This window comes from Podarcis cretensis (assembly GCF_951804945.1).
Source record: "Podarcis cretensis genome assembly, chromosome: 10".
Classification (NCBI taxonomy): Eukaryota; Metazoa; Chordata; class Lepidosauria; order Squamata; family Lacertidae; genus Podarcis; species Podarcis cretensis.
In genome coordinates this window covers 21376529-21393674 of record NC_137179.1, presented here as the reverse complement: position 1 = coordinate 21393674, position 17146 = coordinate 21376529, and the positions used below count along the sequence as shown (strand labels likewise).

The 17146-nt window shown below is 44.8% G+C and overlaps 1 protein-coding gene across 2 annotated transcripts; it reads left to right on the top strand.

Moving 5' to 3' along the window:
• Positions 1–1248: 1248 nt before the first annotated feature.
• Positions 1249–16553, top strand: FAM180A (family with sequence similarity 180 member A). 2 transcript variants are annotated; one of them, XR_013842810.1, is made up of 4 exons: positions 1249–1549; positions 13419–13519; positions 14818–15404; positions 15601–16553. XR_013842810.1 is itself a non-coding variant. In XM_079993155.1 (3 exons), the coding sequence occupies exons 1-3, from the start codon at positions 1474–1476 to the stop codon at positions 15172–15174; spliced, it is 534 nt and encodes a 177-aa protein (XP_079849281.1). In that variant the 5' UTR covers positions 1249–1473; the 3' UTR covers positions 15175–16553. The 2 variants fall into 2 exon arrangements, 1 of the variants encoding a protein (XP_079849281.1); XM_079993155.1 differs by having other exon boundaries at positions 14818–16553.
• Positions 16554–17146: the final 593 nt, after the last annotated feature.

Below are 17146 nucleotides of genomic sequence, written 5' to 3'. Positions count from 1 at the left end.
CAGCAATCTAATCTGGGGGAAAAGGTGTGGGGAGTTTTGGTTTGTTGCTGTTGTTAGAGAATAGGGAGTCAGAAGGCCTTGCCAATCTAACAAACATCACCCAGAGTTTTACCAGTAGATCCCAATCTACGTTCTGCCCGGCTACACTCTGAACAGCATGTCATCAATCTTTACAACTGCCTCTACAAAAATTGGCTAAGATCCAGACACTGTTTGTACTCTGCACTGAAAAGGAAAGAAAAATTATGCCACAAGGTAATCACAAGGAAAGCAACCTCCCTCTGTTTCATGTGTATAATAAACATGTACGGCTGTTGTCATGCAGCAGTTCACTAGGCCCCTGACTCATGGTGCTGTGAACGACATCAAGATGGCAGACTGAGTTCTCAGAGATGCTGCACCATCAGAGGCTGAGGAGGAGTGAACTAGAGAATGGGGGCTTATTATTTCCTATAGAATTCGCCAAAAATCTGCAGGAGGTGTCAAAATCCATTTTCATAATGGCACTTAAGATTTGGAGCAATCTAGCCCTGGGTTACCAATGAAGTGCCCACCAAAAGTTGTTGGAATACAGTTCCCATTATCCCTAGTCAGCATGGCCAATGGACAGAACTACAATGGAAATTGTAGTTCAACACACACACCCAAAAATCCAGAGGGTGCTATGAATTCCATGGGAGAGAATTAAGCCTTGCTTAAAGATGTGTCATCAAAAACAGCAAACCTTTAAAGCACTTAACTTTGGCTGGATCATGCTCATTCTTCAAACTGCATGCTGTGAGAATATGAATGTGGTCTCACTAAAAGCTCACTACATCTTCCATAAAGATGTATTAAATATTGTTTTACAAGAGCATCAATCCAAGTCAAGGATTGACTTCTACACACCTTCCACCCAGTAGTGACCTGATTGGCTGAAGTCTTTTCCAATGTTCTCTGTAAAATAAATTGGCACAGAGAAAAACAGAACATTCTCTCAATGAGCGCGACCCACTCCCTCATTTATGCATCCAATATGTCACTCCAAGAGCTCAGGCTTTGATCACGAGGACATGCGTATAGCAGACTGCAACCCTAAAGATTTAATAGTGCTCCTTAATACAGCTACTTGTGTCTGTTGACACAGGGAAATTCCAACTGGCCTGACTACTGAATGGAACTGAAATACAAAAATGTAATGATATTTATATACCCCCACAGCTGCCAGCAAACTCACATGCGTCATGAGTCATTCCAGATGTGGATATAAAACAGAGCCCGTCTGTGCAAATGAATTCCCTGATCCCAAAGAGACTTGGTTTAAGGCGAGGTGCCGCTAGTTTGTCAGGAAAAAAATTGCGCTCAGCAAGTTTTTCCTGCTACCAGGAGGGAAGAGGAGAAGAATTTGCTGGCTGTTACAGATACAAGGAGAAGGTTGGGAAGAAAGGCCTAACCTATAGGCTCTGCTAGGGCACTATTTTTGGACAGTCAAGGATGCACTTGAAGACGGTGCTGCTGCTATTGTTATATTACAATGCTCATGCCACTGTGCCTCCCAGGTGGAACCGAGGTAAGAGTTATAAATATAAATTGCTTACAGCAGAGAAACAGAGGTGTTGCACAGGAGAGATCAATTGAGGGCTCCCTCTCCCCATCTCCCTCTACCAGCTCTTGAGAGTGGTCTGCATATTTGTTTGTTTGCTTATGTTCGTCTATTCCCATCCACTTCATACAACAGCCCCCTGTTTTCTTTCTTGCAAAAAATTAACTTTAACATAGATTCTCTTCCAGCTGTAAAAGGTGGACATTGAAACCACAGGGTCCCTATCTGGAATTCAGTCCTGTAAACGAACACTACTAATTGGTCTCATATGTTTTTAAATGGACCCTGTTCACACAAACAGAAACCCTGCAAGCCAAAGACCTGAACTGAATTTTTTTTGCTACGCTCAACCACATGCAGCTGTGCATTTGAGTCTGATTGATTTTAAACACATTGCGGTGGAATCCTATCTTGAGCTCTGCTTTTACTCGCAATGTAAAGGGAAATTAAGGAAGAATGGTTGATTCCTCTTTTAAAGAAATGTTGGCGTGCCTCTTTTATTTCAGCTTAACTTCACATGCGCCCAGCTGCCACCATTATTTATTATATGTATATTTATTATATGTATATCACCATTCTTTTATTGATCTCAAAGAAGCTTGCAAAACCAGAGCCAGAACCGCTTAGCTTCAGCAAGGGCCATGTGCCTTTAAACCCAGCTCTGGGCCTCATCTTATCTTAGGAAAGCTAAGTAGCAACATTTCTTAAAAGAGGAGTGTATATTATTCATCCACCTCTATTCATATAATACCGCAGCAGCTTAGAAGCAACTTTCCTATAGCTTCATCCTATGTCACCACCTAGGTGTGAGCACAGAAAGGCAGGCAATGGCCCTGATACATTGCACCTTAAAATGACCGACTATAGCATTGCTCCATTTGATGACACCAGAGCAATACTCCAGATTGGCTTCTGTTGTGGGTGCTGGTTGCAAAAACTGTGCTGTTGTGGCAAACCTTGTACTCCATCTAATACATTCACTTGCTGATGTACTTGGGCTGTCCCAAAGGAGGACTCCAGAAAGCTTCTGGAGTTCTTCTGGGAATTTAAAAAGGGAGTTTAAAAATGGATAATACTTTTTCACTATTGAAAGTGGAGATGTAACCACCTAGGTGTGAGCGCAGAAAAAAGGCAAGGCTAAATTGGGATAGAGCCATACAACTCCCCTGACATAATCTTCCATTTTTCTCAACCTGGTGCCCTGCAGATACTATGGACTAGAACTCCCACCAGCCTCAGTCGCCAATGACCATTATTTGCAGAACATACGGCATGGACTAGTTGGGGGGAAGGTTGATTGACATATTATTAGGATGCTGCTGCAGTCCTGTATAATTGGGATCAGGTGGGACATGAATCTGCCCCAGAATACTTACATGCAAAGTGGTGGTACAAAATGCATTGTATGCCGGCGAACCAACAGAATCATTCAATGCTTCTCAAAGCTTATCCTGCTGTGTTGCTTGTTGCTATCAGTTCCGATAAGAAAAGTTGACTTACTTCTGAAGGTGATAGCATAGTGCCAAAGACATTTGCTCCAGGTAGCCAAAATGACTCTTGGTTATGGTGTGCAACCTCCCCAGCCCTGCCTCTGTGCGTCCATTCATCTGCCGCATAACAATTTCTCATGGCACTGATACGTCGCACCTTAAAATGATCAACTATAGAATAGAAAGCTTCTGGAGTCCTTCTGGGAATTTTAAAAGCCAATGGGAGTTTAAAAATGGATAAAACTTTTTTACTTTTAAAAGTGGAGATGTCGGAATGAGAACTTTTTACTTAATCCAGGTTCAGCCTGGGTTGTTACCATCACATACCTGTAAAAAAATAAATCTGTAGCAACACAGAGATCTACATTCCTTTCTAGGTTATCCAGAAATCAGTCAGGCCAGACACATGTGTAGAAGGTGAATAAGTGATATGCAGGAGCCATGCTGCTTAACACACATGAGTCAGTGTTCTCCGTGCCAGTTGGGTGACCATGAACCAATTTGGAGAGCCTGCTGGGGGCTAGCCTGGTTAGCTTTGGCTCCATCAATGGCTCTTCTGGTGACTCACTGACAGACAGACAGTTTTTTTGCCAAGAAATTCTGAACGGAGGAAGGAGATCCAGCAGTTGGGGCTCTCACACTTGAGTACAGGGATGGGAAACCATTTTCAGCCTATGGGCTGCATTCCTTTCTGGGCATTTTTCCAGGGAACCATGCTGTTGGTGGGTGGGGCCAGATGCAAAAGTGGGCAGGGCGACAAAGGTCAGTTTCCCCTTTGTACCACAGGCTGGTTTCTACACCCACCACACCATCCCGTACCCCTCAACCATCTTGACTTGAGCCAGACATCTCAGAATTACAGGAGCCATCCTGGCTTCTGATTGGATCCCGGAATGTCCCGGGTTTTTGGTCCAGCGCTCTGGTGCAAGTCAGCTGGCTCCCGTGAGAACTCAGGGGGGCAAAAAAAATATGAGCATCCTGGTTTTGATCAGTGAGATGTTGGAGGGTTTGCCATCCAGTTAAGCCAAAAGCAGGATCAGAGTCCAAGGTCACGGGCTGGTCAGGCCAACCGCTCCCCACAATCTCAAGGAGGATGCAGAGTCGGGGCACTGATGTGTATGTGCTGGGGAGACTCCCAAGGGCCACATTTGCCCCCTGGAACTGAGATCCTACTTCCCTTCCTGAGTGCACAGCAATGATGGCATGGGTGGCCTTCACAAGAGTTGTGGTGCGCTTGGCAGTTGCCCTCCTGCATGGTGATAAAGTATATTCTTTATTTTTATATTTAATACATTCATATCTCACCTTTTCTCCAAAAAGCTCAAGGGGGAATGCATAATTTTCTTCCTCCCCATTTTATCCTCACAACAACCCTATGAGGTAGATTAGCCTGAGAATGACAGGCCCAGGATCACCCAGCGAGCTTCTTGGCAGTGTGGTAATTTGAACCCTGGTTTCCCAAGTCCTAGTTCAACACTCTAACCACTGCACCACCATCTGGCAAGCACACTGGGCCTCTCATTCAGTGGCAGGGGCTAAAAGCCTGCCTCTGCTTGTCTCTAAGGAATATTAGCAGGACCCCTTCAATTGTCACTCCATATCACTTCCAGTGTTGGGGTACCGTACACGTTCATTTCTTAGGGTTATTGAGGATTTGTGAGCATCATTTAGAAAAAAACAAGCATGGTAACTTATTTGTGTGTTGCACTGTTTATGGAGGCAGGCAGACGAGCACTTGCAATAATCATCTTGCTCATATACAGGGGGCCGGATCCATCTCTACTCACGTGCAAGAACTAATGGCCCCAAATAGGAATGCCTGACCCCGTCTGCATGAAAAGGCACATCCGGAGACGTAGATTGGGAAGCAGATGACTTTCAGCTGGATGTGCTTCTGTGTCCTCAGATCCCCCTTAGAGAACTGGATATTTAACTAACGGGAGTTTCCCTTTTCATTTCTGCTGGGATCAAAATGTTCCGCTGCGTTCGAAAAAGCTCCCTGGAAATGTTTAGAGCTTGGTATGGAATATGGCAATATCTGGTTCATTTTGCTGGTGATTAATAGTGGAGGCATTGTTAAGGGGTGGCCAGGACCCAGATTGCTTGCCCTTCCCCACTTTTTAAAGTAAAATGTTGCTTACAGGGCAACTGATCACCATGCAGACTTCAAGGCCATAGAGACCCCAGTTTCCTTAAGGTGCCCAAAGGCATCTATGCTTGTAAATTAGCATATTCTAGATGGCATTTTGCCAGGAGTCCTTTAAGCACCGCTAGGTAATAGGGAAAGTTAAGTTCATGGGTTACTTTGAGGTCATTGTGGCTAAAATGAAAAAAAAGAAGAAGTCTGTAATAATGTCCAAACCTGTTTGATCTCTCTGCTGTTATTTGGCACTGGGTCTGTATTTGCTTTGATTGCACTGTCTGTAATGGAGAAGAAAAACACTTCTTATCCAAGATTGTTGGGACTGCCCCAAAATCCACAGGTTTTCGAGAGAACTTTGTCTTACAGCACAAGTTTAATTTGTAATTTTTTTTAATTAAAAGAGAGAAAGCCTTTGCCTGATTTGGATATTTTGAAACAAATCTGTCCATAGAATTATACAGTTTTATGGGGTATCGTAGGTCAACTAGTCCAACTCCCTGCTTGTTGCGGGAAACCCAGAGATAGAGAGATGACACCCTTTAGGTGTCACAAGATGGCAACTTCCATCACTCTTGTCCATTGGTTGTGCTGGTTGGGACTTGTGAAAGTTGGAGTCCAATAACATCTAGAGGACCACAACCGCTGCCCAGCGCCATTCCACTTGAAGACCTCCAATGAGAGAGTCCACACACTCATTCACTCGCTAGCTAGAGATGGGCGACTCTGTCAACTTCATTTCCCCCTCGTTTTTTCATTTTTCCAATCTCAAAATTCAGTTCTCTGAACTTCCATATCACTTTGTGGGGTGGGGGCGGGGGGCGGATTTAGTCCTCATGAAAACCCTTCACCTTTTCCGTGCAAATTTCTCCTAATATAAACATTTTTGTATGCACTTTCCCCTGTGAACTTTCTGGGTAATTGTTTCCATTGTCCATACTGCTTTTTTGCTGTTATCTTACTGTTCAGCTGAAATCTGTCATCCTGGAATTTAAGCTCCTTAGATCATGCTCTGTTCCTTGGGGCAACGGAGAACAAACAAGTCTTTGCCCTCTTTCTAGGTGGAATCCTTTGGAGGGTTGGGACTAAATGATCCTTAGGGATCCCTTCCAACTCTATGATTCTATGATTCAGGTATCCAAAGTGCCTACACACGAGTAGGACCCTGGCAGAGACACATGCCCGACTGGCATGTTCTCTCCCTCCTGGTCTTTCGTTCGGGAGCTTCAAAAGCTTTCTTCAGCCTGAGCATCTCAGCGACCAATGCCAACTGACACAGGCACACTTAAGGATCCGCAGAGTTTTTGCAGCATTGCGTGACAGACATCAGCAACTCAGCATTTTGGCTAATCTAGTTTATTTACATATAAACACACACGGAGCACTGCAACATGGCCCCCTCTCTTTCTAGCATCAGACAGCAGAGAGAAAAAAGACAAAGAACACTAGTCCCACTTCACAGAACACAGTAACACAAACATCCTGTCTCTGTCACTTTCCACTTTGTGGAGTCAAAACATATACCGTCATGTGATAGACAAAAATCCCATGACTGCAATCATGGAGCAGGAATTCTAACAGTTCCACCTCACCCTGCTCCACTTCTCCAGGTTAAACATACTGAGCTCCTTTCCCTCCTTTCCCTCTTCACAGGATTTCTTTTCCAATTTCCATCTTTGTTGACCTCCTTTGGACCACTTTTTCTACATCAAAGATGGGGAGCTTGTAACCCCCAGATGTTATTGGATTACCTCTCCCATCAGCCCCTGCTCTATGTCCTTCTCAAAGTACAGTGCCCTTATTTATTCCAAGCTTGTTGCTGAATCAATGAGACATCATGGCTTGGTTGTAGTGCAGTGTTGGGTAGGGGTGGGTGGGATATTATTACCCCCCATATTTTTAGTGGCCAAAATTTGGTGCAGCACTAATTTGAACACTTAAAAAATGTACTTCTTCCTCTGTGTGGCTCCCCCCCTCCCCAAGAAGCTGTAAACGAACAATAATTATCCATTGTCAGTTGAATCAGGGCAGGATATATTAAGGACAGATGTCTGTAATGAGCCATATGCAGCATTCTCCATGGAATGAGGACTATGCGGTCAGTGACATCTGAAAAAATGGGTTGCTTGCACACGGCAAAGACAGATAATTATTAACATTTAGGGTTCATTGTGAATAAGTGCAGCATGAAATAACCACAGAGATGTGGTAGATATTTTTGGAACGACTTGTCTGCCAATCCTGGCTAGGGTTGCCAAATGTCAAGGTTTTAGCCTCCTTCTCAGTGTCCCTAGGAAAAGGAACAAAATCTCAAGCTGTTTTTTCTCAGGCCATCTCTATCCCAACCAACCATTCAGCTGGTTCAGGTATCCTGAAGCTTTGCAAAAAGGTTACATTAGGCAAAAATGCAGTCAAAGCAGTGTATATTTGGACTAGGTTTGCACTAAAATGCGGATGAATTTTCACAAAGGTTTTTTCTTTTAAATTGCAAACTGATGTGGAAATGTGGAGGGCTGAATTTATGATTAGAAAAAGAAGAGCCAGGGAGCAACCCAAACTGTCAGATTTGCCCATCTTTATGTGGCAAGACGATTGTCAATTTACTCATCCCTACCTGAATCATAGAATCACAATTTTTTAGAGTTGTAGGGGACCCTGAGGGTCATCTAGCCCAACCCCCTGCAATGCAGAAATCTCAACTAAAGCATCCATGACAGATGGCCATCCAATCTCTGCTTTAAAACCACCTGGGAATAAGATCACCCATCCCACTGAATTCAGTAGGAAATACCTCTGAGTGGACAGAGTTAGGCCTGCACTTTTAGTCTGGATCTAACCCCAGATCAGTCTGGATCAAACCCAATACCTCTAATTCCACATAAATGCAAATATTCACAGACACTTACAGAAGCTTCTTGTCTACAGGGTCACACTTTTGGCTTGCCTGAGGTCATGGTTATCTTTTCCACAGCTCTGCCCCAAGAATAAAAACAAATCATGCCCAGATAGAATTGGCACTAAGCAAAGTTCCACAGACCAGCTATTATTCCGATTCATTTTTAAATAAGAGTACTGCTTTCTAAGATTATGAAAGAGCTGAATTCATATAAACAGCTGGACAGTAGACTCCTTTTGCGGCATAAAATCTGCTCCTCCTCCTTCTAGAGGGAGAAGAGGGAGTGATTCCACACGCAATAGCCTAGGCTGCTGACTACTCCCTTTCTCAAACCCACCTAAGGGTAATTTTTGCCAGACGCACAAGAGCCTGGGGGCTCTTAGCCATTAGGCTCATTGCCAGGGCCTCACCTTCTTTAAGAGGAAGAGAGCAGAGAACATTGTAATGAGAGTGGCATTTGGAGAGATCGCTTGTTCTCTGTCTGGAGTCTGGCTTTATGTCATGTTTTCTGAAGAGATCATTTGGTGGAGTTTGGTTTTCCTTCCTAGACTTCCTGGAAAATGGGGGCACCCCACCCTTAATTCCATGATGGTGGGGCTCATCTGCTGAGCCAAACTGCCCCATGATGTCAATGACCTGCTTGGAATGGATTCCTTACAGTGAAATAATTTTGCATACAACTGTGCTGTTTCAAAGGATTTGCAGCACAATCCTACGTAATTCAGTCGGGCTTAGGCCCAGGTAAGTGGAGTTGGGGCCTCATCTTTAAATCTGCATCTTCAGATTTTAAAGCATTCTACAAATTGCAGCTGTGATTGAATTAAGGAATTCAATCTTCCATTCTCCGTCCTTTGAAGGGATATTGCATGATCACTTCATCTAATAGCAACTTAGGTGTACTTAGGTAATTTGAGACTCTGGGCTTAATGGCCTCTCTTTAGATTCAGGATGGGGAACCCATGGCCCTCCAGATCTTGCTGGACTACAGTCCCTGGCCACTGCTGCATTACATCACTTCCTTCAAAATGTGGCACACCAGCCCTGTTGCATTCAGTGGACCCTCTTGCCCATTCTGCTGACTGGGTTCCTGGGCTTGTGCCCCCAAATCCTGCCCTGGCAGCATCAGCAGACATATAAACACATTTTTGCTAGTCAGGACCAGTTCTTGCATTCTGTTTCTTAGAAGCATTAACTTCTAAGCAAAACAATTGCCTTTTAAAAATATATGACTAGCTTCCCGCTCCAGACAACCTGTTCATCGAGCATTCATTCCAATTTGCTTGCGCAAAGCTTAAGCAGAGATGAGATTATATGCAGTATTTATTGAGCATTTGTTCTGATTTGTTTGCTGAGTGGTTATATGGCAATGAGCATTTGTCCTTCATTCATTTTGATTTGTTTGCAAAGTGTTTATGCCTGTTGGTCATTCAGTCATTCCACACTTTTCAGTGCATGCCCCTGTCATTCTCCAAACTGCAAAGAAGCCTGATTCTTTTTGAAAGTAGATTTGTTGTGCTAGAGCAAGAGAGCAATTTAATTTATTTTGAGTGTGGAAAACTAAAGTTTTGGTGTGTGGATGAATCCTTCCTGCAAAATAGTAACAGTCTAGAGGCACCCCAGCAAAATGCCTATAATCTATGACATAATACCAGTGAGATCACGGTCAGGGTGCTGACCACCTAGTGCTAAGAGTGGAAGGTAGATTTATCTTCCCCATGGGAGTGAAAATCAACTGTCCTTTCTCCCATATAAGAAAAAGGATGTATTTTGGGATGCCATACTGCAACATTTAGAGATGTGGAAAATCCAGTGGATGCTTATATTCTCCTCCAGGAGGTGCAGTTAAAAGCAGTTCGCATTGGAATTTGCAATGGTCAGATACTGTCACCGTGCCAACACAAATAGTGGAGGCCATGTCAACAGCCCCCACCTGAAAGTACTGTCTGATGCAACCAGCATCTCCATGTGATGCCCACCAGGAAGAGTGGCCAGTTGTCCTCTTTCAAGCTGGTTTCCCACTGCTTGTCTTCTTTCGCTGCGTGCCTGGCAGGCAGCAAAGCTAGTGCACCTTGAATTAAGCAATTTCCCAGGGCCATTTGAGGATTCACATGGTGCACAGCACAGCAGCGGCCTGGCAGTGGCTGCAGCAGGATGAAGTGCTGGCTTGTTTCCGAATTTAAAGCACCCACCATGCCTTCGCCCACTGACCATCTGCTTCCATAGTAAAAAGAAACAAACCAGAACCAGCAGAGCTGGTCTAGGTTATTGTGCAAGCTGCACCTGATGTTGCTAGACTCTAAATCCTATCAGCCCTGGTCATTGGCCATGTTGGATGGGATTGATGGAAGTTGGAGTCCACCAGTGTAAGGATAACCACTGGTTCCCCATCCCTACTTTAGCGGGCTTGTTCGATTTGCCTACAGGCAGACATTCCTTATAGTATGGATGTGGAACCTATGGCTATCTGGATGCTCTTGAACTCCAAACCCCATCAGTTCCAGATAGCAACAATACCTGGAGGGTCACACATCTGGTTAAAATATTAGAACAGTAAGAAAACCACCAAGAAGCCACGGGGCACAGCCAGGTTCAGTCCCTGCCCTCCCCAATTAACACAGGGATTCGCAGCTGGTGATGGGAAAGACTATATGCTGGAGATCCCAGGAAGCCATTGCAAGTCAAAGTGACTGCTGCCTCCCACATTGTTTTTGCTGCAATAGCAGCACTAAAGTGACCAGCACTGATGTGACCTCTCTAGGACGCAATCTTGGGCATCATGTGTGGAGTTCTTGGGCTGCCCAGACAGCAAGGACACACACACACACACCCGGACTCACTGATGTGGTCCAAAGCAAAGCAGGGCATTAATTGTGCTGAGAGTTTCCTAATTCGGTGTATTTTGAAATCCAGTCCTATGCTGGATCAGGGATCTCCTGTCTCCCAAGCAGTCACAATTACTGTACATTATGTGAGTCGGAGGCATCATTAAAATAAATTAGTGCATGTTGAGATGAAATAATTGTTTTACATAAACTCCTCCAGGGGAAGAAGATGGAGATGGCAAATTGCATTAATCCTGCCATCCTATTCTCTGATACGGAACAAGTGTCACAGCTCTGCGTTGGTGTAGGGGGAAGCCGAGTCAGCAGAAAAGTTTCTGCATGGTTTTGTAAACACTGGGCCAAATACTGGCGGCACATGTTTCTCCATCTCAAGACTGTTTTTGTTTTTGAGCAATTTGCAAAATGAATCACTGGCAATTGGTGATGATGCATTTACTGAGTAAAGCCTAAAGAAGAGCAAGCTAACAAAACAAGAAACCACGTGCATAAATGGGAGGAGATAGAAGTCTTAACTTGCCCAGTGGCCTGGGATGGAAGGGCATGAGGTTTTCAAGATCGCCTTTCGGCAGCCATAAAATAAAAGCCATAAATAATTAGAGAGCCAGGGAATACCCAACAATTCTGGGATCAAATCAGAAACTGGGATGGCTTCTGTAAATCCGGGACTGTCCCTGGAAAATAGAGACACTTAGAGGGTCCAGAAACGGTGGCATGAAAGGAAATCTGTGTGAGCCCTTAGTCGTTTTGCAATGGATTAATTCATCTATCCCTCGGGAACAGACCTTTCCATGAGCTATGTTCCCCAAAGAACGGTGCTTTAAAAGTTATTAATTTGATCATTGTAGCCTGGATCCCTGCCAGCGGTTGTTTAGCAAATAAACATTGTAACTGCTGGGTGATTGAAGTTTTAATTACTAAGCAATTAACACTTCAAGATTTCAAGGCAGAACATTGTGCGAGAGGTGCTGCAGCTTAGGCAGGAGGGAAGGGAATGCAAAGGAGAGCAGATCCTAAAAGGAATGGAGGAGGAGGAGGAGGAGGAGGAGGAGGAGGAGGAGGAGAAATGGAGGCCTGGATTGCAACCCCCTTCCTCACAGGGACATTGTGAGGATGACACGGTGTGGGGGACGGATGGACATTGATCAGCCTCAATTCTTTCTAGTCCAGCATCCTGTTTTCGCAGTGGCCAACCAGGTATATAAAGAATAATAAAAAAGGACTTCTGATTTAAAGATCTCAGCCCCATAGAGTGAGTCCAAAGGGTTGAAACAATGGGCAAAATCTTTATCTCCCTCAGGAGATAGAGATGGCCATCAATTTAAGGTAAAAGTAAAGGGACCCCTGACCATTAGGTCCAGTCATGGCCAACTCTGGGGTTGCGGCGCTCATCTCGCTTTATTGGCTGAGGGAGCCGGCGTACAGCTTCCAGGTCATGTGGCCAGCATGACTAAGCCACTTCTGGCGAATCAGAGCAGCACACAGAAATGCTCTTTACCTTCCCGCTGGGGCAGTACCTATTTATCTACTTGCACTTTGACGTGCTTTCGAACTGCTAGGTTGGCAGGAGCAGGGACAGAGCAATGGGAGCTCACCCCGTTGTGAGGATTCGAACCGCCGACCTTCTATCGGCAAGTCCTAGGCTCTGTGGTTTAACCCACAACAGCTCTAAAAGAGGATTGGAGAAATTCATGGAGGATAAGGTTGTTGTTAGCCAGTAGTCCTGATGGCCACGCTCTGCCTCCATGCTGAAAGGCAGTCATGCTTCTGAATGCCAGCTGTTTGAAACCGCTGGGTGGAAGAGAGTGCTCTTTCGCTCAGGTCCTGCATGTGGGCTTCCTACAGGCATCTGGTTGGCCACTGTGAGAACAAGATGCTAGACTAGATGGGCCATTGGCCTGATCCAGCAGAACATTATGTTCATATGTTCTTACGGTGCTCCCATTAGCAGGGGTGAGGAACCTCAGGCCTGGATGAAGTGAATGCGGCCCCCTGCCTTCTCCATCTGGCCCTCAGAATTCTCCACCCGCCACACCCCCTCTCCTCAAGCACACCCCTCTATGCCTCTTGTTACACACCCCAAGTGTTTTTGCCTGGCAGGAATGTGTCCTTGAACTCCCATAATGCCTTGTGCTCAGAGAGGAATTTGGGCCTCAGACTGAATAATCTTCCCCATTAGAACAAGAAGGAAAGTCTTGGAATATGGTGTTAGAAGGAAGGAACAGAATGTTTAAAAAGAGAGTACCGTAATTATTTCAGTTTGAGCCAAGGCTTGTCAGAGCTCCGATACCAGATTTATTATCAATGCCGGGCAGAAGTTCAAAAGGTATGGTTTAAATGAAAGGCTGCATTTCTGCCTGAGGAGCAGCAGCTCTGAAAAACAGCAGCCCTGCCAGGCTGCGGTGGGTGGGGGGGGGCAGCTGCACAGTAAGCGCAACAGCTTCTTTCTTATCTCTCCCTTCCTCCCCAGCGATGCTCTTCCCATCCGCTCAGCGAGTGAAGAGGTCTTCGGCAGCTCTCCTCAACCCAGTGCTTCAGAAGTCTCAGGATGATGTGGACCTTCTGTTCGAGGTTCAGTATACACCAGAGAACCATCTTTCTGTGTAGAAATATTCCAGATATAACAATACCTTCAAGGCAGCACAGAGAATAAGGAGCTTGGTGCAGAGCGGTATCAGATAGCCTGATGGGACAGAAGCACTTGTTGACTCACTGCTGTTTACGAAGGGGAGGGGTGAGGTGGCAGGGCAGGCAGCACAGCACATATGCACTGGCAAAGCCAACCTGGTGCTCCCACCAGTGTGTTTGCACCATGCTGCCTTCCTGTTGTCTCACCCATCCTCCTCCTCAGTGACTCACCTGCTCAAAGGGGAGGTGAGTGCCTCTGCCCTACCATGCTCTATGCTACTGGAGGAGAGATGTCATTGCATTTTTTTGCAGGCTTTTGCTCTCATGTTTAAGAGCAGCCATCCACCCTGCTGAAATAAAGTTACGGGCATTAGGGAAAAAACCCTGAAGAATCAGTTTACTGTGATTAGGGATATATGGAAAGGCTCTCTCCCACATCAAATATAGAATCACAGAATCATAGAAGTGTAGAGTTGTCACTGTCAATCCGCAGCTTCATTGCTGAATCCAGTAAGCATGCTTAAAGTTGTCACCATAAAGCAGGAATGGGGAACCATCGTCCCTCACAGCCTGCAAATGTCCTGGAAAAAACAGGACATCCCATTTTCTCACGCGAGAGCATGGCAACCATTTTGGGTGCCGTGACTCTTACAGGAGCATGTGTGGGAAGACACACATCTTGGGATTCCATGTTGTTGTTGTTGTTTTGAATATTTTATTAGTTGAATATAAGAACAACATATAATCAATACAAGCAATCAAATACAGTGGGATTCCAAGATGTTGATGGGTATGCACCCCTGGCTATTGGCTATGCTGGCAGGGGCTGATGGGAACTGAAGTCCAACAACATGTAGAAAGCTACAGGTTCCACAGCCCTGTCCCAGAGCAATATTTTAACAGAAATCGTAGACCAAGTAGATGGTGGGTTAGATGCTGGCTTCAGAAGAATGTGGTCTCAGACACAGCTGAGTGATGGACTACAGCTGTAAGGGCTGCTGACCTGCCTCCTGCCATTTTATTTTTAAACTAATCAGTCCCTTTGTCTGCTTTATGTTCCAATAAAAACAATCTAAATTTAACCTAAATGTTATGCATTGTTCCTGTGGAAGGCTGGCTGGGCTCTCCCAAACAGCAAATGAGCCAAGTTTTGTTTGGAAGGTACCACTCCAAAATACGGTTGCCCTGCCATCTTTTGGGACAACTTCGCCTCATTCCTCCTCTGTGTGTTTCTACCCCAGCTTCTTCTAAGTGAGCTGCAGATCAACGACGACCTGAAGATCTCTGTCAAAGATGAGGAGCTGGCTTCAATGAGGAAGGCGACTGCATTTGACACTCTCTGCAATGATGTCATCCCTAAAAGCATCACGGACATTCGCCGACTGAATGCCAGGCTGCTGGGCCACCCTGGGGTGCTGAAGAAAGAAGATTTCGAAAGGACAGTGTTGACCATGGTCTACACAGCCTATAGGGCAGCTCAGTCCCAAGGTCACCAGAAAGACACGTGGGCTGAATCCTTTGTGGGTCTCTACAAGGCCCTGAAGCACGACTTGACATTCTCAACCAGCCAGACGTCCTCATCTCAACGGACTTTGTAGTCCAGAAATTTACTTTAATAGGAAGCACATCTGCCTCTTTGCTTTGTTTTTGTATATATAAAAAGTTTAGGACTGCAGGCGTGGAAAGATTCTTTATTCTCTAGCTCCTCCTAGAGGGCACCTGTTGAAAAATCTTTTACGTGCTTCTGAAATTTCTCCTTGTCTGAATTTCTCCCTGGATTATGGGAGTTACAAATTGCCTGTGCCTGCTTCTGAAATGGAACCAATGAGTTAAGAATCCTCCTTTCTTATTCTTTTCTCCTTTAAATCATCCGAATTTTGTATGAAGCACAGTGAATGCAGAGTTTTCCACAGCCTTTCATGGAGATAAGTGATTTCCCCAAAGCTCCACTCAGATTAGTTTGGAAATTAACTGAGTTCTCCCAGAAGGAAAAATGAGACACCTTACTTCTTCTTTTTTTGCAGAGCCAGTCTGAGGACTCAAAACACCTCATCTCAGTCCTGCCAGCCTGCTGTCTCCCAAAACTCTCCTTGCAAGCTGACCTCAACCCCCAGACACACTTCATTTTCTTTGTCTGACAATCAGTGACCAAATGGGGAGGGCATAGGAGAGAAGGGAATATTGCTCTGTTTCCTTGTTCCCTCCCCAACCTTCTTCACATATTACTTCTCTGTAGAGTGCTAATATCCTGGAGTCCCATCCCAGGCTAGGCCTGCTTCAGTTTGTTTCTTATTTTAATGCAAGCCTGCCTGGTTCACATTTTCTGAAACGATGCACCAAACTGCCCTTAAAATTGGGCAGTTGAGAAAGTGGGAGAAACCAAAATGGACAGATGCACCAATCTGTCCATCCCAGCTGACATTAATTTATATAGAGAACCAAGGACAGTTCTCTGGCACCCAACATGCCCCTTTGTTTTCAGATACTATGGTAGCCACAAAGCCCAAAACACCACAGCACGCATTTTCTCTCCCGCTCACTGGCACGTGGAATCAGTATAAACCATGCAAAATCGGTATAGGGAAAATTAATATCCATAGACTTATACATCGAGATCAGTTAACTTTTAGGGTACCTTCATTTTACTTTAAGTGAATGACTCATTGGATCTTTGATATTCCCTCTTGTTACTCCCTCTAGGTTTATGTGAATGTGCATACAAAGTGTGGCAGTTGCTTTGATACACATACATCCAGGGTCAAAAGGCCTCAGAGTTGTTTGTGCAAACAGCATTGCAGGGCATTTTTAAGCATGTCTATTCAGGATCATCCTGTTGTATTTTATGGGTCTTTGCCCCTCATAAGTGTGCATAGAATTGCAGCCTTATTTTTTTTTTCCCTGACTTGAAAACTGGTGAATGTTTGGGATCCACGGTGGAGAAAATACCCATTCAATAAAATTCTCATTGATGAATTCATTAGCTTTTCAGCAGGGAATAATAGGGTTATGCATTGGTTCTGTGTGCACCTCAAGTAATGAGGCAAATTGGGGTGATTCAGGTCCCAGTATCATGCTCCTGAGTTAGATCAGGCTATTAACAGGTGAATTAGGGAATCTCCAGGGAAGTAGTTCAGTTGCCTCGGTTCCCCCATCCCAAAAAAGTTCTGTGCATGACCTTCCTTTCCTTTCCTTTCCTTTCCTGAAAAATAAAATCAAGTTGAATGGTAAAATGTCTAGCACTTGAGAGGAGAGGGAATATATAGGAGAGGGGAGATGAGAGATCTTTCATTTTGATGGACATTTTGATTATCTTTTAATCAGTGAATTATTTTCCCAGTGCACTTCACTGTCAGTGATTTAGAGGAGGAATGTTGAAGTAAACATGCGGTCTGCCTTTCTCCTCCATATTCTGGCTGCAAGAACAGGGCATAAGTAGTAGGGTTAGACTACTGGGGTCTAAGAAAATAATCCCTTTTCCTAACAAACCATCAGAAATCATAGTGCCCTCTCTTTTTTCTTCAAGGGGGGTACTTCTAGGAAGTGAGGAGTGGGGAGAAAAAACAGTGACTT